The sequence below is a fragment of the Lichenostomus cassidix genome, chromosome 1Aa, assembly GCF_008360975.1.
Source record: "Lichenostomus cassidix isolate B80296 chromosome 1Aa, HeHo_3.0, whole genome shotgun sequence".
Classification (NCBI taxonomy): Eukaryota; Metazoa; Chordata; class Aves; order Passeriformes; family Meliphagidae; genus Lichenostomus; species Lichenostomus cassidix.
In genome coordinates this window covers 47,217,015-47,244,182 of record NC_139480.1, presented here as the reverse complement: position 1 = coordinate 47,244,182, position 27,168 = coordinate 47,217,015, and the positions used below count along the sequence as shown (strand labels likewise).

At 40.0% G+C, this 27,168-nt stretch overlaps 1 protein-coding gene and 1 long non-coding RNA gene across 16 annotated transcripts in view; one reads left to right on the top strand and one right to left on the bottom strand.

Annotated features, from left to right (window-relative positions):
• Positions 1–12,440, top strand: part of LOC146443686 (uncharacterized) — a 56,617-nt gene extending 44,177 nt beyond the window's left edge. For all 10 annotated transcript variants that reach the window (XR_014849190.1, XR_014849180.1, XR_014849185.1 and 7 more), the window contains 3 exons: positions 6,482–6,745; positions 7,542–7,697; positions 8,991–12,440. This is a non-coding gene — a long non-coding RNA (uncharacterized LOC146443686). The remainder of the gene's footprint in view (positions 1–6,481; positions 6,746–7,541; positions 7,698–8,990) is intronic.
• The window catches only part of TCF20 (transcription factor 20), a 130,447-nt gene continuing 104,002 nt past the window's right edge, over positions 724–27,168 (bottom strand). For 4 of the 6 annotated variants that reach the window (XM_085048226.1, XM_085048221.1, XM_085048229.1 and 1 more), the window contains 4 exons: positions 16,274–16,367; positions 9,585–9,634; positions 6,454–6,581; positions 724–2,823 (listed from right to left, as the gene is read on the bottom strand). In XM_085048226.1, coding sequence (XP_084904352.1) covers positions 6,498–6,581; positions 9,585–9,634; positions 16,274–16,367 — 228 coding nt within the window. In that variant the 3' untranslated portion in view covers positions 724–2,823; positions 6,454–6,497. The remainder of the gene's footprint in view (positions 2,824–6,453; positions 6,582–9,584; positions 9,635–16,273; positions 16,368–27,168) is intronic. The other 2 variants (XM_085048243.1, XM_085048251.1) reach the window with 2 other exon arrangements.

The following is a 27,168-nucleotide window of genomic DNA, read 5'->3' as shown; positions in this document are numbered from 1 at the left end:
CTTTCTTTCAAGTTTTCTTTTCTATCCACGATGTCAAGCTGTTAATTGCTTTTGCAGGACGGAGCAGGTAAGTATTTTGTACAACAGCTTTCAAAATCCACTCAGCACTTTGTATTTTCTCAGCCAAAAGAAATTTTTGTTTCCAGCTGGATTTTATGACTCTTCTGGATCATTTCCAAGTTCTCCCAAGAAGCCATTACACATTGTTTAAATTCCTCCTGGCTTGGTTTTAGAATCACGACAGCTCTGGTTTCTGTAAAGATTTGACCACCAAGCACAATCCTGTTCTACTGGAGAGCCCCCCTCACCTCTGAGCACAGTGCTGGGGGGGTTAAGCCATAGCTGAGCTGAAGGGTTTTAAGCACTTCCCACTGAGAAATACTTCCCATGGAGTCGACTGTGGTACCATTTCTTTATTTGCTCTACACAACTCCTACTACTTTCCAACCGCGGTGCATGAGGAAATATTGAATCTCCATACTTGCCACAAGCTCCCACATGGAAAACCTCCAAGGCTCCCTCCCAGATACCCAAAAACCTTCTGCCTCTGCTGTATGACACCACCCTGAAGAGCCAAAAGTGAAAGTGTCAAATTCAGCAGTTCCAGTACACACTGTTCTGCTGTCACAGTGCTACATACAGAGTTGACTCTTCACCAACATAAAATCAATGCAATAACAGTAACTTTTTTTTAGAATAGGTAGAATAGAACAGACACTGTGAAAAAAAAGAAACATTTTTATTCAGTTGAAAAGAAGTCATTTACTCAATCACATTAACTATGCTAAAAATGACTTTTTTCTGACTACACCAGCAGTTAAATATTTTCAGCACCAATTCATGACACATTAGTGACATTTATCACAACAGGTCTATTTCTTAATGTAAAGGACATACTAACTTCAGTAGCTGCTACTGGGAAAGGAGTAAGCAGAAGGCTGCCCTTTCTTTCCAAATATTTATGAGTGAGAGTAGCAACTTCTAGAAATAAATAACTGCCAAATCATCTCCCAAATCTTTAAATTGATCTTTTAAAAATAGAGTTAAAATAGATATCTTAATATGAGCTATCATAGATTTTATTTTTATGTGCTGAATACTCCAAAATGTGAGTAGCTGAACAAGCATCCAGTACATAACTTTTAAAATAGTTCTTCCCTCCCCACAATATCAACCCCATTTTTTCATCCATGTCATGCTGGTTAGATCCCTATCTCTAGTGACTTCCCAGTAAACACCACGCTGTTTGATATCGCTAGGATATGCTACCATCCTATGAGTGAAAGAAGTCAGTGACCTGGTGAAACACCACCAACTCACATGAACAGAAAATTCATCCAGTCATTGGCTAGTTAACTCTGAACATCAAACAAATCCTAAGCTTTAGTTTTTCAAAGCCTTTGTGGTCTTCTTGCTGGGCCAGTTCAGAAGGTCATCACTGAAGGCAGAACCGATGAAGGCAAAGAAACAAAAAAGCAGCAGATAGTACTGTCTCTGTCCTTTTAAACAAATCAAGTTCGCACAAAACAAAAGGAGACAAGGTTAAAATGAAGTTTATTAGTTTTTTTGGTTTTTTTAAGCTTTTTTTATATAAAACTGTTTGTGAAACAGCTATTTTTATTCCCATGGCAGAGTGACCCCTGAAAGATGCACTAACCCCTTTCTTAAGGCCTTAACAAGAAAAAATAATGATTTTTTTTTTGTTCCTTAAACCCAATGTTTTAAAATCACATAACTTAAAAGAAAAAAAGAACGACCCCAAATAACCATATAGTGTAGTCTGTTACACTGACATTCCCTCTTCCTTCCTTAGGAAAAGCAAAAACATAAAATAAAAAAGAAGGCCAGGTGGATGATTTACCCCAATCAGTTTGAAGATAACATTGACTCCACCAACATTCAGACTTACTTTCATTCTCCAGTCTGGCAGGTAAACCATATCTTCCTCTCACCTGCCTTCCAAACTGAAGGCAGCTTCTTGGAATGATCTGGTGTCACGTTGTTGCCACAAAGGGCAGATACTCCCTTCCCCTGTGTGGTACAGATGTTCCCACACCAGTGAGGTGTATGGGATCTAGCAAGCAGCAGCCACCTCTCCATGGGTCTCATGACCCAAGATTCTGCAGGTGTTGTTCAAGCTTACACTGCTAATGGTGTTTCTCAAAAATGGAAACCTCCCTACCCCTCAGACACAAGTACTGACACCCCTTCACCTGCAACCATCCAAGCCTTCCTCTGACGCCCTACAAACAACTCATCAATATTTTATTTGCCTTTTAAAATTGAACTTCATCAGATGTTGTGAGAAAGAAAGCAAGAGGAACAGAGACAAGTCCTGTTTGGAGTACTCCCAGTTTTGCTATTCTTTCCCACAAAATGTAAGGCTCCACATGCCTTGCTTTGATTTTGGATTTAATATTTACTTTATCTATAAGTTTCTTTTTAAATTCATATGGGGTTTTTTAATTTTGATCAAAAGCATCAAAAGGGATATAGCGCACCTTTCATTTAAAACAAAGTCTTTCAAGACTAAAAAATAGATCTTTATATATATATATATTTATCCCTCCCTCTTTAATTCCCCCCACCTGTTTCCTTTTCCCCCTCCCCTCCCCATTGTCACTATGGAGATTGTGTCCATGGAAACAGCTGGTTCAGACTCCTTGGTCAGATTCTGTGATGTCATCAGTCTTGAGTGTGATGTAAGAATTTATGAAGGAAGTGCTGGCATTGGCAGGCACGTCGAGAGGGGGCATGGCTGCACAGTGGGAAAGATTCCATTCAGTCACGAATGTCCACCGCTTTTTATCTCAACAGCCTAACCTGAAAAACAAAGCCAAAATAATATTGGAATGGTTCTTTTCCTCCATCTGCAAACAGGCCCCTCAGGCTTTGGAAAAACCCACTTTGGAAAAACAGGCTTTGGAAAAACACACCCTACTGTGTGCTACAGCACACAGTAGCAACAGCAAGAGCTCTTTAGTCTTGTGGACCAAAAACAGATATAGACAACAGCGAGTAGTTCATAAAAGCTAATCCGTGTGATAAAAAGTCTTAGTTTAACAAGCAGCAAAAAAATTAAATAAGCCCAGTTCTGGAGGAGGTCTGGGATGACAGGATGGTCGGTGCCACGACAATGGCACAGCACTCTTACAGAACCTCTATTTTCAGCAGCCAGGCAGGAGCTCACTCACCTCGTGTCTGCTCCTCACATTGACTGTGAGAATGGGAAACAGAGGGACCAAGAATGTCCCAATGTGGTGACAGCTGCTGGGATGCCATGCTGCCCCTCAGGGTCTGGACCCAAATGTTTTCCTACAGGTCACCCTGCTACCATCCAACAGTGGTTTCCAGTGAACATGTAGCAGATAGTGAAACTAGTATCAAAATTAAGGGAGATCCAGTCACCAAATTTAGCGGAACTGAATTGGGAACCATTTCCCATTTTGTGTTTCCCATTTGGGAACCAAATTTGGGAAATGGCCAAACTTCCCTGGCTTAAAGGTAAAGCTGTGGTTGAACTAACTGGATAGCAGGTGGTATTTCTTCATGCTGCTTTTTTGATCTAATTGTCATATTATGGTGATGGAGACAGTTCATGGAAGGACTAAGCTTGTGATGTCTTTCCAGACAAATGTGGAAATGTCCAAGTGCTTGGCACACATTCTCCCTGTCCAGAAATTCTCTGAGGTGAGAAAATGGACTTCAGGAGTTTGCTAAATTGGTGTATGCTCAGTTTCAAAGAGAAACTACAAAGTTAAATTTTAATTTCTCTAAGTTATGGTTCCAAATCTGCACAGAGAGCAAGCAAAGCTTGAAATGATGTATTCTTTTCTTCCCTTCTCTCATAACACAAGTGAGCCCAGCAGCAATTTATTTATTTAGTAAGGTTACTTACTTTGGTATGACTTAAGATAAATCGCTTCCTACCAGCTAGTGAGCTTGGGAAAAGGGAAAAAAAAACCTTGCAACATAAGTGATGCATATGGAAAGCAGTTAACGGAATTAGAGGTGTGCCTGGGAGCAAAGTAACACCCATGTTCGTTCATAGCTGGCAATTAAACTCCAGGAACCCTAACTAAGTGTGATACAGAAGTCAATGCTGCTCTGATCATCAACACACCAATTAGATTACATCCCAGCAAGCCCAACTCTTGGCTGCAAATCTCCCCCATCCAGGGGTGCCAGGCAGAGAGTGAGGAAAGAGTCAGGCAAGTACATACAAAAACCAGACAGGCAATGCCGTGGAGCTCCAGCTGAAGAGGAAAGGGGGAGGTTCCTAGAGAGTTCAGGCAGCTGCCCTTTGTGGTTTCATTACTGTGCAACTGCGAGCCCTCGCTGAAGGAGTGTCAAGGCCGTGTTGCTGTCTCTGGCTCCTGTACAACTGCAGCTTGCCCATGCTTGGAATTGGTCCAGAGCATTAGGCACTGGCTCAGGGAAGAAACAGGCTCAACACAGAGAGAGTCCTGCCTCATTCCTGGACAAGATCCAGAGCACCAGACTGGCTCTCACAGTCAGTCTCCAGATCTGGACTTGATCCAAATGTTCTAGAGGCAACTGGCTCAGGGAGAGAGAAGCAACAAAGACAGAATACACTGACTTGCCTGGATGTTATCCAACATGCAGGATTTTTCTTAACTTGCTAGGCCTAGGAGTGAACCAGGACTAAAACAGCCCAATAATTTCACAATTGAATATCTACTGTATCTTACGCTAAGGCCAGCAGAAGGGCAGTTCCAGTACTACTTGGACTGCTACAGAACTCCCTTGAAGTTCTTTAATTACTACAGTAGTACAACAAAAAAAAAATTAGGTTTTTTTAAAATTATAATTGGATCTTTTACATTTGCATGGCTTTTATTTTGGAATACAAGTACCTTAAAGGAATGGCCCAAAAATCACCACTGAGACTCCCTCAGTGTTAAACAGCTGTAACAGACAACTTGTCTGTGCAATTCTCGTCCTGCTTTAACGTTATGAATTACATTGCCTGTTACACTTTAAGGAAAAGAGAAAAGCTTACAGGAATCCCAGTGACCTTTACCATGGAAAGAGAAAGCTACTCAAACACTGAATACTGTTAAATACTGTTTGCATGGTAACTGTTAAAACAACACTCCAAAGCCAAGAATGAATACTATTAAAAATGAAAAATCACAGAACACAGCAGAGCTAAACCAAGTCAGCAGTCAGTCTACAAAAAGTGTTTATATGGGACACTACCTGACTTCTGCTACTGCACCAAACCCCAGAATTTTCCAATTAATCTCTCATTGTTCATACAAAACACCATTAAAATTACTTCACAATTACTTTACTTGCAAAACAGGAAATGTTTTAAGGTAGGGGAGTTGCCTGGGAAGCAAGGGAACGGCAGTTAGAGAAGGGGGACTATCATCACCAGCTCCAAGAACTGACATGAAAGAACAACTTCACCTGCATGACTGCACGAAAAGGACAGAGAAACTTGAGTAAGAAATGCAACTGAGTAATGAAATTAAGGCAAGAGACCTTCTTGGGCTGCAGTTTCATAGAAAGGGCGCCAACAAGTACTAATTTGAAACCAAACACTTATTTCATTTTAATTCACTCTGTTGCCTTTGAACTGCAATGCACTTGCAATTGGATAAGAAATAAGAAATCCCAACCTCATCCCGTTCCCTGGGCGCTAACTCCCACCTCAGTGCTACTCCCTCCTTGTGCCAGTGTGTTTTCCCAGCCACACAGTGAACCAGATTAGGAAAATGACCAAGCTCTGATGCTAACACGACAAAAAGCAGTTTCAGACAAATTGAATTCCCCACCAAGTTCACACATGGCTGTATGAACGCTGGGACTAGACAAAGGAGGAGGCAGGAAGGAAGTGCAGTGGGGAACTTGGCACACATTACAAAGTCATGGAATTGTGGCCACTTTTGCATACAGTTCTACCTTCTACGCACCATGTCTGTTTGCAAAATAGAGAAAAAAGAGAAATGCAATGGGTTCCTGCTAAGACTAATTTACTTATCCCTGTATCTATCTACAGTTCCAGAAAACAGGGGAAACCTAGATTGCAGCAATCCTGAACTCATCAATATTATTTATTATTCCTTACATATAGAATTTAAGATACTTTGATGAATTTATTAATACAGAAGCTTACTATTAACTACTCAGACTTACAGAAAAACCCTTCAGATCCTTGTGGATGTGATACAAAAGGAGATTTCTGCCACTGGTTTAGCTGAGAGAGTAATCAGGCAGTTGCAACAGCTAACAAGCTTTGCCTTTCACTGCTTAACAAAAGGAACTGCTGCAGAAATACAAAAAACTGAACAGGATGGTAGCAGAGAAAAAAATTACAAATTTTCTGCATGTACACAAAAGCACCTTCATTTCTCATAGAAATGGGGAAGGCACTGGATGTAAGGAGCCACAGAAGGCAGCAGGTGGAAACTCTCCCCAACTCACCTGTGCTTGCTTTTATATCCATTCCCAGGAGTACACTTCCCCCCTCACCCCCGCTCCGACTGCTCTGTGCTGAGGCTGCCTTTCACCATCTTGTTCTGCAAGGAGGGAAGAGAGCAAGGAAGGAGGGGCTGACGAACCAGCAAGCCAAACAGAGGAGGAAAAAGAAAACAAGGGAGAAACAGAAGACAGGGGTAGGGAAAGTGAACATACAGAAAGTGAGAGAGAGAAAGAGAAGTCAGTATTGGAACCAGACACAGATTTTTCAGACAGAGTTTTCCCCAAGACAAAGCAGGTAATTCCGCAAAAGTAAAGAGTTGGAGATATGAAAGCCTGGTTAATTTTAGGGAAACACAGGATTTAACACAAAAAGGTAGAACAAGCTGAGAAGCATCGCTTTAAAATTGATGGCTTAAGACAATCTAAGATGGCTGAGCCACCAAAAGGTGAGGTATCCCATCCCCTTTATAGCCTCCCCATGGCTCAGCAGGTCTGTTCTCAGCACGTCTCATCGGGTCTGTTGCAACCTCACTTGCTGTGACGCAAACAGAGCCGGTTGTATCTGTGAGAGGAGCCCTTCAAAAGATGATTAGTTTTCAGACAGCATTCTCCCTGTGATAAAAGCCGATATTTTGCATAAGTAGCACATTCAGGACATGGATGGTTGAAGCATCAATCCTGACAGAAGGAAATGGAAAAGCTCACTGGGGAGCACACGGAAAGGCAGCACCAGTCCCTCTGGACTTAGCTTCCTTATGCCTTAAGTGTCAAGCACAGTTAATGAGGCAAGAAGCACCTTTGCTCTCCAGGAGCCGCTTATTGTGATGAAGTGTATTTACTGGTGTGAGGCACAGACTGCCAAAGGGTAAGAGGCCCTGTACTTGGGGACTTAATGCTGCAGATTTATAAAGTTAGCTCTTCCCCCCATTAGCTACAGAACAGCAGAGTGAGCTATGAGACAGTTACTAATTCGCTAATAGTGCTAAGCTGGTGTTACCTAAAAGCATCGCTTTCAATGGACTAATTTAAAGTCTTCCTCTCAATTGTTCATACTCGTATCATGCAAAAAATTGATGCAATTTGTTCTCCAGTCATTCTAGAGCAATGGTTTTTGACCTCCCTGTTCCTGCATCGTCACTGTCTGGAATTCCCCTTCCCAGCCACTGCAATGGAAGGAACAGAGTGAGCCTATATTCTACCCTGCAGAAGGATGTGGAACAAACCAGTAATGATTAGTGAAACAGGAGGTAAGGGCAGAGTCATAGCCAAGCAAAGAAAACTCTACTTGGCTTCAAACAAATGATTTGTGTCTTTACTAAGCAAAAGTCAACAAACTTCAGTGTCAAAGAAAGGCTGTTCAGGCTCAATTTCTGTATTTGACACAACAAAGGAAGTGCTCTGTAGCAGAATAGTTTTGAATAGAATTCAGAATTTTATTGCCTCATGAAGTACCTTTATGAACTTAACTGGTAGTTTTCCCCCTCCCATTCCCCAATATTACTTTAGAAATCCATGTGCCTTCTCAGAATTTTCTCTGGAAGACTGGATTCTCTGAATCTAAACCAGTTCTTTCCTTCCATGGTTTGAGCACCATCACTGCAAGTGCTCACACACAGCAGCAGTGACCCAAGCCATCCATGTAACACTATGTTTCCCTGAAATACTTCAGGCAAGGGGCAGCAAAAATAAAACAGCCTTCAAATACATAAGCCTCTGTCATGGTTAAACCACAGATGGCAACTAAGTACCAGGAAGAAAATAACAATCCCATCTGAAAACAGGACACACTCCAATTATCTTTAGTCAAGTATCCAAAATGGAGCAGAGGGCGGCATTTAGGCAGTTACATTCCACAGTAAGGGGAGCTCATCCTTCCCATTTTTGTTTGGCAAGATCTGCAGGTTCTTGTAGCATTAATGCATTAATTTAAGCTTGCTGTACATTGTCAACATTATTCCAAAGTTGTGCAGAATAATTTATTTTCTTTTATATTATGAAAAGTAGGCCAATTCTGGATAAGAGCCTGAATGTGCACTGAATCTTCCAGCGCATTTTAAATACGTGTGTATAAATACATCGTTTTGTGGTAGAACATCCAGAAAGGAACATGAGACTAATTCCTGTAATGTTAACAAAAGACAGATTAAGAATAATCTGTGAAGACAAAAGACCACCAGATGTCAGTCTAATTCTAGGCAGAGAAGAGCTCTGCAGACAAGAACTAGATGGAGACTAATCCCTGTTAGAAAGCAACACAATTCTTCCCCATTATCATTTCCTTCTCAGCACAGGCCGTCCAAACTCTTGCACAATTCCTGTTGTATTCAACATCGTATCTTCTTGTATTCAACTGGCAACAAGAACAGTTGTTTTTCTGGATACTTTTTGAGCATTTAAAACTGGAAGATTGGTTTCCACAACCTCCCAGTGACGTATCCTCCCTTAAGGGCTGGGAAGGTATTCCCAGCACTGTATCCCATTACTTATGGGTGCAAGTGAATATGTGTTGTCTACCTTGTCTCCTCTTTCCCTACACACAGCTCTTTGCACCACTGTGTCTGTACGCACCAGGGACAGTAAGTTAAGGATGCCCAGACCCTGGGCAGAAGCAGCACTGGTGTCTTCTGACAAACCGAAGATGTACAAAACAACCCCACAGATCCACTGAGGCTGAGTGGCTGGACTCAGTCCATACTGGTAAATAAGAACAAGGTGTTTCCAAAAACCAGGAGAACTTTTCCGTAAAGTAATTTTTTTTACTTTGCATCCACAGTAAATCCAAGGAGATTTTTGCAAGGAGAAAACCCGAGAGTTATATGCAACATTCAAAAAGGAACAGTGAGCAATGTACTGATTCTATCACAGAATTCAGGAAATGAAGCTGAGCTTTCTGAAGAGTCATCAAGGATGTAAAGATGCACAGAGCAGATGGGACAAAAATTTTATCTTCCTAAACTCGGTATTCTTCTTGATGTTTGCCCCCAGAATGTACCACAAGAACGTATCACAGAATAATTAAATTAAAAGCATCTCTGACTACAGATGTTATCCAGGTATAAAATTACTAATCCATATTTAGAAACCAAAAGAGGACAGCAAAAAAACCCAGGTGTAATCCAGGAGAGGATTCTTACCTTGTGCTTGGGGCACCTCACTGAGAAATTCTCTTCGTTTAGTAAACAATCTAAAGGAGGAGAAGACAGCAATGTGTTACTTTGTCAATGAAAACCAACTTGAATAATACATCAGATGTGTTAATCTTGTCTAACAGGTATACATTTTTCATTCAAAGGTCACTTACAGGAATATTTTGTTATTAGCAGGTTCATCCCTTCTACCCCCTAAGTTTTTTCTAATAAAATTACTGAAAACCCCAAATGACAATGTTGCCTGGATTACCAAGCAACCCCGGTTTTATGGATGCTCTGTATGCAGTAAGAATCACAACAGCAAGTCTACAAATCCTGTATCCCAACGCCCTTCAGCTACTCCAGCTTTCTTTGCTTTAGCACACAGAAGATGGACACATTCATTGAATCTGAACAGACAATCCCTGCTTTTCGTAGTACAGTCACTGCCTTTCACCCTTACCCCAAGGCCCTGCCAGCATCAGGGGGAGAAGGAGTGTGTGTCTCTAGGTATGGGTGGATGCTGTTTATTTGCAATCCCAAATCCTGGTAATCAGTTTACACTGTGACACTGTGTCTGCTAGTCAGGTCACTCATACTGCTCTTAGATTGGCTTCCATGAATCATGAATGTGAAGCTTCTTCAAGCTAAGAAACAGTTAATTATTTAAACCTATTATGTAAAGTGGGGCACCCATGTGGAACTGCTTATTTAGGAACAAATTAAGCAATACTGCCATTTGAGGAGTACTTATTTAGCAGCACTGCCAGAGTACGGATTGCTTCTCCTTGCATCCCCACTCTTAGACTATGCCTCTGAGGGATGCAAGTCAGCAGCTCCCGTTAGTTCAGCCCGGGGAAAAAGCAACACTCCCCTCAGAGCCCTCAGCTGCCTCCCCTGGGCACCCTGAACTGCAGGGTCACCTCTCAGCCTGCCCAAACGCTTGACACTGCTTTTTTCCAATTGCCTCTTGCACCGGAGGCTGACCCAAGGCTGTCACCTCATCAGCAGGACCAAGCACCCATCACCACCTCAGTGTGACCAACGCGGCCCTGGAGAATTCAGCGAGGTGCTTGTGACCTCCTGCGTGCCCCACCCTACCCCACGAGCTCTCAAGTAGAGAAGTGCAGTGGTAACTAAGATGTGCTAATTTAAAACGCTCTTAAGTATGTAGCATAACCAGTGCTACCTGCTGTTTCAATCTGCTGGAAGAGTTTAGCAGACAGCAGGAGACTGGAACTAAAGCTTGAGGGAAAAGCTTTCTAGATACCCAAGCTTTTGGCAGAGCATTCCTCTGCTACGGAATGCTTATGTTTCAACATGAATGCCTCTGGCCTGAATCAAAGGGAAACAGCATGCAATAGGCTAAGTTACTTGAGAGATTTTAGCAAAGGGGAGTAAAACCCTTAATCCTGCCACAGATAATTTCAAATGCAGCATTAGCAAATCACAGGAAATAAATGTTTTCTCATTACAAGGGCAGGAATCGTACATTTAGACTACAGCATGAATTATCACTGCATAATACAGCAATCATCAAAAATATACAGAGCAATCATCAAAAACATACACAGTATGTTAGAACAGGATGGAGTTTTTTTCTTTCTTGGAAACCAACATGGGTAATGAATGCAGTTCTTTAGCTAGTACATCAGAAAGGAAGATTGACCAAGGATCAGAAAGAAGTGCCAGAAACCTTGTACCTCAAGCCTGATCTGTGTATGGAGCTCAATTTCTTACTAAGGTCAGCATTTTTGCTGCAAATACTAATAGCAAATACAATTAATGGCTTTTTTTTTTCTGTTAAAGCACTAATATGAAAAATGTCATCAGCACACTGTAGAAAATCAGCTGAATACCAATAAGGCAGAAATTGTTCATCATTACAAAGCTGGCCTGGATTTTGGTTAGCAGTTCCAAGTATTTTATATAACAGATTACGATTCGTCATGAAGTCAGCAGACATAGAGCTATGATCAGCTCATTGTGGCAGAAAGGAAAAAGAACTGAGACTTGTCCTTGTTTCCACAGATTTTTCTCCATAAAGTAGTCAGAGAAAACCTAAAACATTTTTAATAGAAGCAATTATTCTTCTGTAAGCTTCATACTTTTGTCTCACCCTCTGTGTTCTGCCTGTTACTCATCTTTAATGATGCTTGTGAAGACACAGGATTTCTGTTCTCTGAAAATTCATTTTATTTTGCTGTTAGTCTTTTCCTAATTTACAGTCAAAAATCTTCTGTAAGTGGAACTGCCTGCTATACATGTTGTAGGGACAAGAGTGCTGCAACCATGAGGATCTGACTCCAGGTGGGGAGGAACAAGCAGAGGGAAAGGATATAAAATTTCAGAAAACAAAGATCTTGTTTCCATGGAGACATCCCTAGGACTAAGTTATCTTGAGACATCAGAGGCTCTTCATAAATTTGGACAGACGAAAGCCAAACACAGACAATATTAACCACAGTCATTTCCACACAAAAATTACTTAAGTGGCATTGTTGTTCTTTATTTTTATGCAAACGGCTAAGAAATGTTCAGCTCTCTTGCACCCTACATTGCCAAAGATTATTTTCTATGAAAGAAGATTAAAAGACAGGATGAATTAGGCTATATAAAAGCATCCATATGTACAAACTGGCAACTTATGAAGCCACATGCCTTGCACAGTACTCAATTAGCAACAGCGGGGCAAAGCCTGGCTCCTCCCCAGGGTGGGATTGGACACCAACCATCGGCACAGAAGCCACAGCCCAGGTCACACCCCAGCGCTGCCTTCAGTGCTGCGAGCAACTGAAGCCGTTTGACATATTTCACTCTCCAGCCCTTTCCCAAAAACCTACTGCCTTCCACACGAGGCACGGTAACTGACAGGGGACCAACTCCCAACCCACACAGATGCCAAGGCAGAAACACTTCAGTTCACTGCAGCTGCTTTGGAATACAACATGAGTATTCCCTCTCAACTAAGGCATGGTCACTTCCAGGGATGCTACAGGAATTCAGACAAACAGCTAGTGTGTATGACTCAACACACCCTAAGAAACACTCCAGCAAGTGTTTTCTGTTTGGCTTTATTTTTTTTAGATACAAAACTAGTCATACATATTCTAAAAGCCTGAAAGCCCTTGTAAATGTTAACACAAACTTCTGAGGATTCAGAACAGATCTGTGACAGATCCTAAATAAAGCAAGGTGGCACCATCCTTCAAAGCAGCATGGTTGACTTCAAAATGGAACTACCACTGAGCTCAAGGAAGCTAAGAAGCACCTGTACAGTTTCACTACAGAAAGACAGTAGAACTGCAAAACCAATAAAAAGGGTTTATAGGCAGACAGCAGGCTGAGCAAAGAGAAAATAATGTTGATATGTTTCTCAAGGAAGCCTACATTTTCTGCTTGGGAATAAATGAAAATTAGGTCCTATGCCATACAGCTTGCTTATTTCTTTTACACAGATTTATTGAAAGAGTGTCTATAGATTAAGACAGCTTGATTACACCCACAGATAAAATCAACTGCAAACAAGGTCTTTTACTGTCACACCATCAGGCTGAAATTTTGGATGCTGAGAATCTGCTTCAAGCTGGGGCTCTTTTATTTGTCTTGGTTGAAAACTTCAGCTAAAGCAGCCCAGCGATTTCCTTAAAACTCTTTCTCGGAAAAAAGTTATTCTGCCCATGTGAAACATCCCAGGAATTTTCCTCTGAAAAGCTCTACAATAGCCTGATTTTCAGTAAGACCTGGATTTTAGCTAAGGCATGCCCTTGCCAGCTACCACAAAACCAGCAAATACAACTCCTTGAAATGCAATATGGGGATTTTCATGAGCACATCCTCAGGAGAGGCTTCTTAGATTTTAGTAGCTAGGTCCTTTTAAAAATTCCACCAGATTTACTTGTGCTTGGAGGTGAGCAGGCTTTTCCTCTAAATGAACCTCTGCCCTCAGATTCAGGCACTAGACCCACAAGCGGTGAATTTATCAGGGGACATTTCTTGGCTCAAGCAATGCAAAGGAAGAAAGTGACCATTTCAAAACTGCAAAATGGGAAGCACTAGTCCAGCAGGCAGAAGTGAAGATAGTACTGAGAAAGGCAGTCAAGATACAGAAAGAGTGAAGACTAGCACGTGAAACCAGTGCTACTAGAAGTGAGGAATAGGGTATTAAGGATGAGTGCCAGCAGGAGGCTAAGACAAAGAATAAGAACTGATTGGAATAAGGCACAGAAAGATGAAACAGAGAATATAAAGGACAATATAAAAGAACAAACCAGGACTAGCAGGGTGAGGTTTGACAAGGAGCTAAGTTAGGAGAACCAAATGGTAGGAACAAAGCCCAGAGAGGAAAAAGAGCTAGAAGAAGCAAGAAAGAAGAGGAGGTGGTAAAGTAAGGGCAAAGAGGAAGGAGCCAGAGAGCCAGAAAACTGGACAAAGGAAAACTCAGAAAGAATTAGGAGGAATTACATCTTACATAGAGACTGGAATAAGAAATTTGTGAAGAGGAGTCTGAGTGGAGAACATATCAGACATACAGATGAAGAGGAAGAAACAGATAGGAAAATGTATAAAAAAACCCCCAATGAAGTCTTTTGTTCTCACTATACTCTTCCTGGAATGAAACCAGAGACTCACCAGTTTTACCAACTCCTCCGCTATTTTTTAAATATGTTTGTGAAACTCACAGTCCAAGTATCCCATCTCCATGCAGCTCTTGCAATTTATTACTGCCGTATTACTCAAAGGAGGGAAATTAGCTTGGAATTGTGCACTCCGACAGATGGCCACATGACAACGTGATGTCTCATAACAAAATTAAAAGAAAATGAAGTAAGCGTAGCCTTGGAACTTGAACACAAAAAGCTACTCTAAAAAAATCTTGCAGGTTGCAAAGTCAAGACAAAAGTGAAAAAAAGCCAAATTTAATCTAGACCAGTTCTACATATTATATAGTAGATATATTACATTTAAAATGAACTAAATAATATGATTATATGGTAATTTTTGTACACAACACTGTCTCTTCCGTGCATGAGACAGAACTGCTCTTGGGAATCAGTCATGACTGGTCAGTGTATTTCTCATTTTGGAGGACCCCACATTTGCTGAAGTGGAGTAGAGTTAATATATTTGAAGAAAAAGGACAGTATCTTAATTTTGATGTTTGTATTTAGAATCCAGAAAATGCTACACACTGTATCTACTATAACAAGAATTTAAATTAAGCCTACAAACTATTGGGAACATTCAGTATAATTTATTTTGATTTTTCATGGTATTGAAAAGGGCAGGTCACAAACCAGAAACAAGTACACACTAAACACAATATGAATGCCGATCTGATTGATGATTTTGTGTCTCAAACACACTGTACAAAACCAAGTTTGTTAATGTTCATGAAACTGTCAGGCATGACAGAGATGAACCTCATAGAAAATTTCCCAGTTCTACTTTCAGAACTGAGAAGTAATCATTTGCAGTAAGCATGACACAGATCCAGCAAGGACAACATATGTTCATGAATGAATACCCTTCCATCCTACAGGCTGAGGTAAGGCCTTATGGAAGGACATGTCAGCCTTTAATTAGGTGATTACTATAAGATACATTCATAAGAGACCAAAATTACACTAACATGGACACCCTTATTTCTGGTATTTTTTTTGAGTATGTGATTTTTGAAACCTGAATAATCTTTCCTTCATGTAAAATCAAAGATTCTCTCTACTAGCAGTACTGTGGTACTAATAGTACTCCACTGCAATACTAATTTAGTAAGAACATTCCTAGTAGAATAAAATGCAGATCTCCACTGGGGAGAGACTTCACAGTGAGAGGTGCAATGCAGTCATTCAGAAATGAGCATTCCTACTTCAAATACTCTAACACTTGGAAAACAGCATAGAACTGGTGATGAACAAGTGGGTTGCTGGGGAATTGGAATAACAAACAGGAATCTTGCAATTATTTGCCAGTCAAGAGTTGTAATCTTGAATCCTTTCTGGCTTGTTACCAGACTAAGTTTTGTATGACAGGAGAAGTGGCGACTGGAATAGCAGGGTATTATTTATCCGAGCCTGGATTTTTTAATCCAAGAATAAAGTTCATCTCCATGAAAAACTGTCACTATTGTACAAAACCCACCAACTCACAAGCCCAGGCATATAGCTGGAAATAGTATCATCCAAACCATTAGCTTGTCTAACAATGAGAATTGGACCTACTCAAGAGACTGGCTGAACCACTTCTTAGGAGGGAGAAGGAAGGTTATGATGCAAGTGGTACTGATGATTCTACAAACACTTGAAATCATTACTATGACTATCCACAGGAGTGCAACCCTGAAAGAACCACCCACTTTCTGCTTGCTTGCATCCTTTTAACAAAAAGTTTCTATTTTTTTACAAGAGTGATCAGTTCTCACACTGCAGCCAAGTTTCAGTCACTGTAGTTGCATTCCCCCAAACCAGGCTTTTTCTGCCCTTTCAGGCAGATTCCTTTTCATTACAAGCTCCATCTTGTCCCAACTTGTTATTCTATGCTGTTTATCTCATGCCGATTCTCACCGTTTTTATTACTTTATCTTCACAGTAGGAGAAAAACTGAGAGGGTGTAAATTTTTTAAGTACCTCAGAATTATTTAGTGTCTTATGATTTGAATAATTATGAAATGCAGTTAAGATGCCATTTGTTCCTACCTGCATCGATGGCACAAGGGTAATGGTATCGGAAGGAGCAGCCTTTGTTGTAGCAGCCTAAGGTGGCTCCTGGCTCCTGGCAATGGGAACATTTCTGAAAGGGAAACAAACAGTAATGAAGATTGCAGTCATCTTTCTGAATACCTGCATTTTCCTTGAAATTTTATCAACCACATTCCAGCACAAATTTTTTGACAAATTATAATGTTAAACTCTTATCTTTCCACACCATACAAATAAAGGTCTTTCAAACAAGTAACAACAGAAGCTCTTTCAAACTACAAATCTTTCAGCTGTGCTAACCAGGCACAAGATAGAAATGTTCAGCCACTCAGAAAGAATTTGAAACACTTCTCAAACCTGTTTTACTGGCCCGTGTTTCAGTACCTGACAATGACATCACTATTAAAATCAGAGGAAAAAGAGTGGTTTTGAATCTACAGCGGCTTTAAAAAGAGAACTAGCACAATAAATAACGATTTAGAAGACACCAGTAGCATAAAGGTAATTTGGTTACATAATTTTAATTTTCACTAGCAGCTGAAGATGACCAAGACCAAGTTGAATATTTTTTCCACAGGTGAGCAAAAAAAAGGTTTATTTGGAGCAGGACAAGATACCACCATGGGAAAATACTTCATCATCACAGAAATGGCACATGTCTGAAAGAAGCACTTGCAGTGATACAAGGATGCTCATACAATTATTGTCAAAGTAGCTCAGACTCATCTGATGACCACGTTCAATTTTCATTAGTTAAATCACATTAGCTCAACTAGCCAATGATGTATTTAACCATAATATCAGACAACTGTGAAAGCAGACAAAGTCTCTCACCCATTTAGTTCATCATGAATGAATTAAGGAATGACCTATGGAAGTAACTCTAGAGCACATCTCATTCAGACAGCCATTTTATTTCTTGAATGTATACACTAAATCATTTTTGATAACTAATCTACGATTCTTATGAAAGCTGATTTCTGACAGGCTGACATTTTTCCCTTGTAAAAAGATACAGCCACACCTATATAGAACCAGAAAATAGAATTCACCAAATACTAAGAGACTGCCACTATTTAAAAATTGAAAAGTGAATTAACTACTGGCAGAAAACAAAGAGAGGGCCTACCATAACTTTTGAATCGTACTAAAGAACACAGGAATTTTGTTTATTCTGATAAACTCAACCAATACCATGATAAGGCCTTGTATAATTGGTACAATTCACCTCAAATTCAGGCTGTGAGAAGTTGCCTTTGGTCGCTGCCTGCACACAGAGATGATGCCATGGTCTAAAATCACTTTTGCTACTGGAAAAGCTGGTGTCAAACTACACATGCTCCATTAGCACTACCAGTGAGCTCCACCTGTAGCACACACAGAACAGCTGTGCTCGAGCCAGCAGCACACCTGGCACCAGAAACAAGCATGGCTTTTCCACAAGACAGGGATGCTTGTTTGCCAACACGGCCACATCCACTGGAACACACATCTTCAACCCCTGATTAGCACATGCTGCAGTGGAGATCTGCAGAACAGACATGGCCAAAGCTAACAGCCACAGCAAAGTTCCTCACTGTGCATAGTAAACAGGGTGTTGATTACAGCATTTCCAAACCCACTGAGAATATCTGACAGTTATTGCTCTTCCTACTATTCTGTGCTATGCAGAGATGACTATAGTTTGTATTTAAATGCCTGAATGAAGATGAAAGGAAAACTAGCTCTAGCCATAAACCAGGTGGCCCTCTTCAAATCAAAGCGGATGCAACTAACAGAAAAGCTTGTGAGATGTCAGTTCTCATGACATCTACAACTGCATTTTTGAATAACACCTTCTCTTTTTGGGTGTAGCAAAGCATCCTGAGCCTGATCTTCAGTGCTTCCTACTAAATCATGCCTATCTTCGAAGCACTCAATGTGTATCATGACAAACTACTGCAGTATTTATGATGCAAGGCAAGTGTCCCTGAGGCCTAGAAAGAGACACACAAGCAGCTTATTATTGCCTGTCAAAATATGAATGCAAGTTTCTAAAGATAAAAAAAACTGCTAAACCAATATTGAAATGCGCACCGAAATATATGGACCACTAGCCAAACTACAATGTAATTCACTCTCCCATGGGAATACAACCAAATTTCATCTACAGAAAATGTCTCTTCCTGGCTATGAAGTCAACTCTAGAAGGCTATTATGTACTGGCAATAGTCCCAGATTCACCTATGCCAAGCACTCACAGAGAGCAGCTTGAAGAGTTCCGAAACAGAGATCTGTACCTGTGTACTTTATTCTCGCTTTTAGATGTGGCTGACTGGGATTAATTATTCTAACAGGACAGAACCCAAACTGACTATTCTTTTTGAATGCAGATATGAATTTCTTGTTCCTCAGAGGCATTCTGCCCTCCCCACTTTATCTCATCCTTTACGCACCATCACACTGTTGCAACAGAAGGTCATTCTTCCCTGGAACACTGTGTCCTGTGCAGAGCAGTCAATAACAGCATAAGAGCTACAGCAGCAGAGATTGAAGTACAGCTGTATAAAATACTTCTTAACACTAAAATGGCATGTCTTAGAGTGTGTTGTGTAATACAACCAAAAACAAGACTCCTAACAAAATTTTTGTTTCTTTCCTCAAAGTTAACTTATTCTTTGAACTTATTCTTTGCTGCATCTAGCATGGCTCATGTTGCTATTCTGAAACTCACAGCAGAAACATGACAGGCATTTTGACAATTTTTCAGCTGAGAATGGGTAAGGAATGCTTTAAAATCGCTTGTAGTTAGGAGTGATTAGACAGTAAAAGTGGGTAGTTAAGATGCCAGTGCAGGAGCATCAAGCCTTCACTGCCCCTTTTTTCAGTCTGGCAGACCAACGAGATTTTACCAAGGTTACCTGTGCTACACCCACAACAGCAACTCCCCAGTGGATAACTATGCCACTGACGGCTCAAGGCAGAGATCATCTGCTGCTGCTGGCTCCCCTGCTGCTGAACAAGTCTCCATTCTGGCAGATGCTTCTGCTTTTCACAAGCCACTGACAGTCTAATGGCCCCATTTCTTCTACCTCCCGGGACCCCCGACCATCTGCTTCTTTCAGGGGAAGCTGAGGGAACCACATACACAGTAACTACTCTTTTCTTTTGAGTTCATCCTTTCTTGACACACCAGAGTGACTGAACAAAGCAGATGCCCTACAAAGCTGCATGGCTCTAAAACAACTTACGAGTGAGACTATCATCATGTAGTGCCACATGATTTCCAAATACACCCAGGTGTTTCCACGAAGACAGAAAAAAGTGCTTAAGAAATTTCTGGATGGTCTCAGTCTTCTTTTGCAAGACATTACTGTTGCACCTTAAAAGGCAAAAAGATGCCCTGTTCCTGCTAGTGCTTTCTGTGGCTTTGGTTAGAACTATTATCTTACATATTTATGCTTCAAAACAGAAAGAAAATGCATATGCTACAACTAGAGAACACTCTAAAACCAAAATAAAACCACAGAACTTCTGACAAGCAAATGTGTGAATTCAGCATAATAACCACTAATTGTTCTCTCGGTCCACGAGCAAATTGTCACCCAAACTCCACCATCCTGCAGCCATTCGCCAGCAGATGGTAGCAGCCTGCTTGTCACTTGTAAAGGAATTACAGCATTCTTAGCCAGGGAAACAGCACTCAAGCTCTCCTGGGAAGAGAAATTCCTTTTGCTCAGTAAGCAGCCTGCTTAACCTCCCCTGCTTGAAAGAGCTGAAGGCCGGTACTTGGAGTGTGCTCCCAATGGGAGGTGCCAATGGATAGTAATCATTGCCAGGCACCTAATCAACTCCTGGCTTAAATTAAAAAAAAAAAAAAAAAGAAAAGAAAAGAAAAAAAAAAAAGGGAAAAAGAGACCACACAGCAAAGATTGATTCATAGGTCCTATCTCCACAATTCATCTCTGGCCACAAGGCACATATATCTCACTTAGAATAGGCTGGAGAGACTGAAAAGTGCCATTTAGAAGAGACACTCCATCCTATGAACTAAATTATCAATAGCATTAAAGCCAGATACATTGTCTCTACCTCTCCACGCTATTAGCAGCGCATTTCTTCCTTGCTACAGCTCATCATTCTGTGTCTACCAAAATGAAGTAACAGCCAACCTGGAAGTGTGAACAGTTGGGGAACAGCTACCACAGCAGCAGCACCAGAACAGCTCTGACTCATTTAAAATGCGACAACACCTACCAGCTATATTTCTTTTACTTTTTGCTTGGCTTTTTCTCCCCTAGCAATCTGTATTCTTTCACTCTTCTGAGACAACGCTACTACATGTAATAAATGAGAGTATGTCTTTGAGTACCTGTTTTTGCCTCCCTCAGATCTGTACCCAACTCCACCTAAGTGCTGTAACATAGAGATATCCTGAGCCATCTACCTCCCTCTTCCCAAACAAGCCCAAAGCTCTTAGCCTTGTGAAAACAAGTGCCCCAAGCTGCTCAAGTAGAACACTCACCTGGCTCACTTTTGGCTCTGCACTGACAGATACTATCTTTGGCCTTAGACAAAGTACTCCCAAGTACTGGAATCTTACAGTGGACATGGCTTTGCTGGTGGGAGGATGGAAGCTGCTATGAAATGCCTTTCAACATATTTGGGCAGCAGCAGGAACAATTGTTTAGAAGCAGAAATGAATTGCTTCTAACACTAATGTAAGGTGTTTTCAGATGACTCCTCTACTCTTTTCCTTGCTGAACAATTAGCAAACCAGTTTAAGCAAAGACATTCACAAAAGATGCAACCATATCATATTTCCTGCTGTCTATAATACAAAGCATCATCTTCTCTTGATGGGTTGCTTTTTTAGTTTGCTCACCTGCACCCCATTCTCAGACCTCTTGACTTTTTCTCTTCCAATGACTAGTTTTTCCTTTGCTCTGTTTTCTTTCTTTTTCCTTTGCTTTGCTTTCTAGGCATCTCCTTGTCTTGTCCCTTCTTGCATACCAGTGTCAAGAATGCATAAACAGAGTAAAATGGAAAGCAACAACTGAAGGTTACTAACAAAGCAAAGCAAATAAAAAGTGAAATATATGTGGCATTAATTATACAGGTACAAGTCCTCGCTTTACATGTTATATGCATTTTTCACACTCTCTCCTTCTCCTATTTAAATTATATGCTTTTAAGAAAATAATTGCTTCTGTATAATTGTACTGCACAAATGCAGATGTAAGATAATGAGGACTTCAGAGTCAGCTGCAGTATTAGGAAGGAGGGCCTTCTGACTATTTCTGATTAAACAGTTGGCAGGCTCGGCAGAGACTTGGATTTAATATCCAGGCGAAAGGGCAAGAGAAGCCGCAGGAAGCCGTACTCTCTTTCCTGGAAAGTGGGATGCAGAGAGACAACTTATTCCAAAAAGCTACAAGAAAAACTTAAAATAAATAAATAAACAAATAAATAAATACTGCTTGCTACAGGAGAAAGGAATAAGTGATTTGGGAAGACTATTGCAAAAGGGCAGCGAGATTAAAAAAGCAGGGGGGAAGACGCTTTTAGGAAACAGGAGAGGAAGCAAGCACTTTCACTCCGATGTGCAGATACTAGTTAACAAAAAAAATTGTTTATGTGACTGGGGCTAGAGATAACAACCAGTACTGAAGGATACAGAATTGTTAGTTTACATTTCCTGACAAATAGTTTTAAATTATGAAAAAAACAGGCAGAGAATATCAGTAAAGTGAACCGCACAATTAAAAAGATAAGAATCTTTAAACTTGCATTACAAAAAGGCATCTCTTGCCAATGATGACATACTCCTGTAGCAAGCAAATCAAGTAAGTAATAAAGGATGATAATCCTGAAGTAAAACTGGACAGCTATCTTCAAGTCAAGAAACTAAGGACAGATTTAGATTCCAAGATTTCAGCAAACAGACAAATCAATGATTTGGAAGATGCTATACTAATAAAGCTGCATTAGGAAACAGCAAAAAGTCAGAACTGCAGTGCTGCACAGGCTGCTGAAGCACAAAGGGAAGCTGCAGCTCAAAATGGATGGCATGTGAAAAAAAACCACAAGAAATCCAAGAGCTGGAAAATGTCTTAAAAATGGAAAATCCGATTCAATACATACAGAACTGATTAAACTACAACAGAAGCACTTGAAATTAAGAGCAGATCATTTTATTACCCTCAACTAGAAGGAAAAATAGAAAGCAACAAGAACAGAAATAAATATTATTTAGTTTTAACAAAGAATGATTTACCAGCAATAATTTTAAGGTCCTGTTCAGACACTTAAGCTATTCAACGGCACTTACAGATTGTCAAAAAGGAGGGTGAACAATAAGATGTGAAAACTTGCGAAGTTTGCAAAATTATCCAGGGTAGCCAGATCTCAAACTGATAGTAAAAAGCTGCAAAACCATCTCACAGCCGTGGATAACTGTATGATATAACGGGAGATGAAAATTACTGTTGTTAAGTGTGAAGTGATGTATGTGGTGCAAATATTTTCACCTATGCATATACATGATGACAGAGTCTAAATTAGCTTTTACTACTCATAGAAAAGTATTAGTAGTCATCCTGAACAGAAGCATCATGCAGTCCCTGCAACCACAAAAAAGGTCAGACAAAACATAAGCAGTTATTAAGAAATCCATAATAAAATTCAAATCTTCATGATGTCTGTCTGTTACTCTTGTAGTAGCCTGACATCCTCATACTGTGTATGGTGATGATCCTATTAAGAAAGGAGTACAACTCATCAGAAAAAAAAAATTTAAAAAAAAATGAAGAGACAGAGATAACTAGGAATGTAAAGAACTTGTATATAAGAGAAGTCAAAGTATTTTGGAAAAGAGGGAACAGAAGGGGGATTGAGACCTACAAAATCCAATATGGTGTGCATAAGGGAATGATTCTTAGCCATTTCCAAGAAGGAAATGCAGGTTTAAATGTAACATAAACCTGCTTTATTTCACTTAAGTAACTAACAGTCACTGCCAAAGAATGCTGCACTAGCAAGAAGATAAACAAGTTCAAAAACAGATCAGACAAGTTCATCAAGGATAGGTTTGCCTCTGCCTGGTAAACACAGGGATACCAAAGCTACGACTCTAAAGCTGTAATTGCTGAAAGGAGGGAGAAAATACCCAACTATGATTCTGCACATGCCTAGCTTACTACAAATCTCTGAATATGTGTAGTGAAGTGGTGAAGATGTGGCTCTTGCTGGAGATAAGAAGACAAGACACCTCAACAAAATGTACTTTTGCACCTGTCTGGAAGGACAGTTCTTCTGAAGAGCAAGAGATCTGATGGTGAAACTCCACAATGAACAATAACAAAACCCTGTGATTATCAAAAAGAATGTAGGCACCACAAATTACTGTTTGGTTACAAGTTTTTAAGACTCTTCAGTCTCACCTCCCTAACAGGAACGTTGAACTAAACTGTAACACTATATAAAAGGATTGAAATTCAATCAAAGTGATAAATTCATGTTCAGTACTCCTTACAAGCCTGTTTCATTCACTTGGTGAAGTGATCAAAGGCTTAAATGTGCATGAATACACGAGAGTGGTGAAGAGCCAAGTGAGACTTGAAGGGGGATGAACCCTTCCTGTCTCTTCCACACAATGGAAGGAGAAAAAACCCAATGGAAATAAAGACCCAGTGTAACTGAACCAGAATAGAGGTTAGGTCCTTCAAGAGTAAACCAGTGGCTAACTAAACAAAACCAGTACTTTTACACGGTGCTGAAAAAGCATGTTTAATTTCAGTTGAGCAGGCTGAGTACACACCTATGTGGCCATTTCATATTTTAAAAGGAATATTAAAATAATACATTGACTACCAAGTCCAAGAAGGCAAGAAATCCATAAATCGTGTTTCCTTTGATGCAAAGAGCCACCCTGAATGAGAGAGACATTTCAGAAAACCACTTGTAAGTATAGGGATTTGAATTTGCTAAAGTATGCAAGTCTAGCAGAAAAAATTATACAGTTTATGTTATCTTCACTATTCATTTGGGGAATTAAACATGCAACAATAAGTGCAATTTAGTTACAAAAAGGTCTGAAAGATAGAAATGCAGACTTAAAAGAAGAAAAAGAAATTCAAATTTTCAAGCAGTGATTATGTGATAAGGACACACAGAGTTGGGGGAACAGCACAGTCAGCAAGAGAGAGCTTTAACTCCAGTTGGATTTTCTGCCAGTACTAGATTTATTTCCCAGCCATCTTGGATACTGATTACAGGAAATATCCAAATATGTCGTGAATTTCTACTTAGTGCAAGACCTACTGACTACAGTATAAAACAACAGCATGCAGTTACCTTAAAAGAAAGCAACATCCCCACCACAATAGAAGAGATTTTGGATAAATTAAGTAATTACCAGAAAAGCAATAGCTTTGAATATCAATGTCTGGAGTGATATAAAAAAGGAAAAAACCTGACATAAACAAGAAAATGCAATAAACTCAAGGTTTTCAAGAGGCAAGCTGCGACACAGAACCAGCTTTTCTCTAATAAAAGAAAAAAAAGAGATGATGCAGAGTATTTCCTAAAAGGTTAAAAAAAAAAAAAAAAGAATGGTTCATTAAAGATAAAATCACTATGTTATTAGGAGCAGTGGATTCAACAGAAACAAAATCTTTATAAAGGCTTAAAAATAACGAAATACTTTTGATCAAAGCAAACTGTAAATGGAAAATATTTTGACAAGACATTACATATCTATGCAACCTGACAGAAGAAAGGGTGCAGCACAAATCCACCCCTGTTAATGACTCAAAGACTTGTAACATTGGGCAGAAATACACCATTTGTCATTACTTGTAATAATCCATGCAAGCCTTCATCATAAACAGAGCCCCACTGTGCAAGACACTTCGGTAAAAGAGAACAAAGCGTTGGTGGATGCAAAGGGATGAAATAGGAATGGTGAGACTGAGCCAGCAGCGTTGGGCAGAGTCCATCACAGCAGCAGGCTAAGCATATCCAATTATTCAGCACAAATCCCAGACAAGAAGGGCTTTGAAGAAATGCATGGAAAAAAAACAAAGGTATATGTGCGGGGTTTTGAAAGTGAAGCACTTAATTTAGGAAATTATAAAATTAGCCAGGGTGTACTGATTGGAAGTAAGTTCTTAAAACTGAAGGAAGAAAAAGCAGCAGGATAAAGGCAGATAAAATAATGACAAATAACTTATGTTATTTTATGCAAAAGAAAATAGGAGGTGGGCACATGAATGTGAAAGAAGTAGGAATGCAAAAATTACCATTTAGAACAACAAATGTTTGTGACAATATTCCATTCCAATGGTGCTTTACTAAGAATACCAATTCTTAAACTGAGGTCTAAAGAACCACTCCTACTGCACAGTCAAAATATATTTCACTGCAAGGACAGTTTTATCTTAGTGGAAATGACCAACTTGTGTCTCTAGAAAAAAGGTAGCCAACAAAAATACTACTCAATACCATTAAAGAAAGAAGACAACAGCTCCCCCAGAAGGTCACTGAAGCAGCAGTTGGCAGCAGAGCTCCAGTAAGGAGTAACGAATTGCACACCAGTATTCCTGAGGTCACTGGTGGTGCTGCTACCACTGAGGAAAGGCAGCAGAAGATGAATCCAAGAGAAGAGGTAAAAGGTGCAATGCTTGTAGAAAGAGAAATGCCTGCAAGTCAGTACACCTCTCTTTAGTGATAAGCTGACAAGTGATATATTAATAGTTAAAAAAAAAAAAATTACAAGCTTATGAACCACAGCAATAAATAATCACAGTGGAGGGGAAGCAGCCAATTAGCACATACTGATGAAACGTCCTCAGATACACAGAAGGTGCTCTATGTAAAGTAATATTCATCAGCCAAAAATCTGAATGGGTTTAGAGAGGAATATGTTATTTCATCATTCAATGATCATCAGAAAAAAACCCGCAGCCTACAAACCATAATCATATATGTGCTGCTTAAACTGCCCATTGCAATAATAGGTACTGTTTATGAATTCTAAACTGAACTTAGACAAGAATATGCAGTGTCTGTAGCCTTGCCACAGACATGACACAGGAAAACATAGTATGAGCTAGCAGCAGTTTAGAAGAGGCAGAAAATATAAATAGCAGGAGTCCAAGCCTGGATGGTATTCCAGCTGAGGTAGTGTCAGTAGATTCTTTAAAGGACAGACATAATGTGGTTCTCCTGAGAGGAAAGCTGCCTGCATCTAAGGATTAGATGGGGTTCTCATGAGATCTGAAGAGAAAGGACTAATGAAGATCTTCTGGGCTCAGAAGACTGCTGAATCATGGTAAAGGCAATAATATTATCCATTTGCAAGCCACACCTTCAGTTTTATAAATCTGGATCAATCTATACTATGAAAAAAGGGCTGAGTTGAGCCATAGATTGCTAGAAATAAAGCACCGTGCAAGATCAAAGAGAAATTTCAATCTTTTTTTTTACCTGAGGTAGAAATCAAAGGACACAGGCATTTTTGTTTTGCTTTTCTTTTATTTTACATAAACACACCCTCTTCTTACTTCTTATTCCTTCATCTTCTGAAAGCTCTAACCCAAAAGCAGAAGTGTAAGTCAGCATTAAAGTCTTCTGTGTTACACAGCTTCAGAACAGACAATTCTTCTTTTGGCATTACCCTTGAAGCTATTTGTCCAGGAAACTGAATTTATTGGTAACTATTCATAACTCTTGTACCCCAGGAACTGCCTCTGAAAATTTCTGCTTAGAGGAGTCGTACCATGTGGCATCACTAAAGAATCCTTATGCTCCCAATGATAAAAGTGTGACACTTCAAAGGAATAATTAAATTTCAGTATAGGAGCTAAGACTGCATTAAAAACCTTGTAAAAGAGTTTTATGTACCTATAACG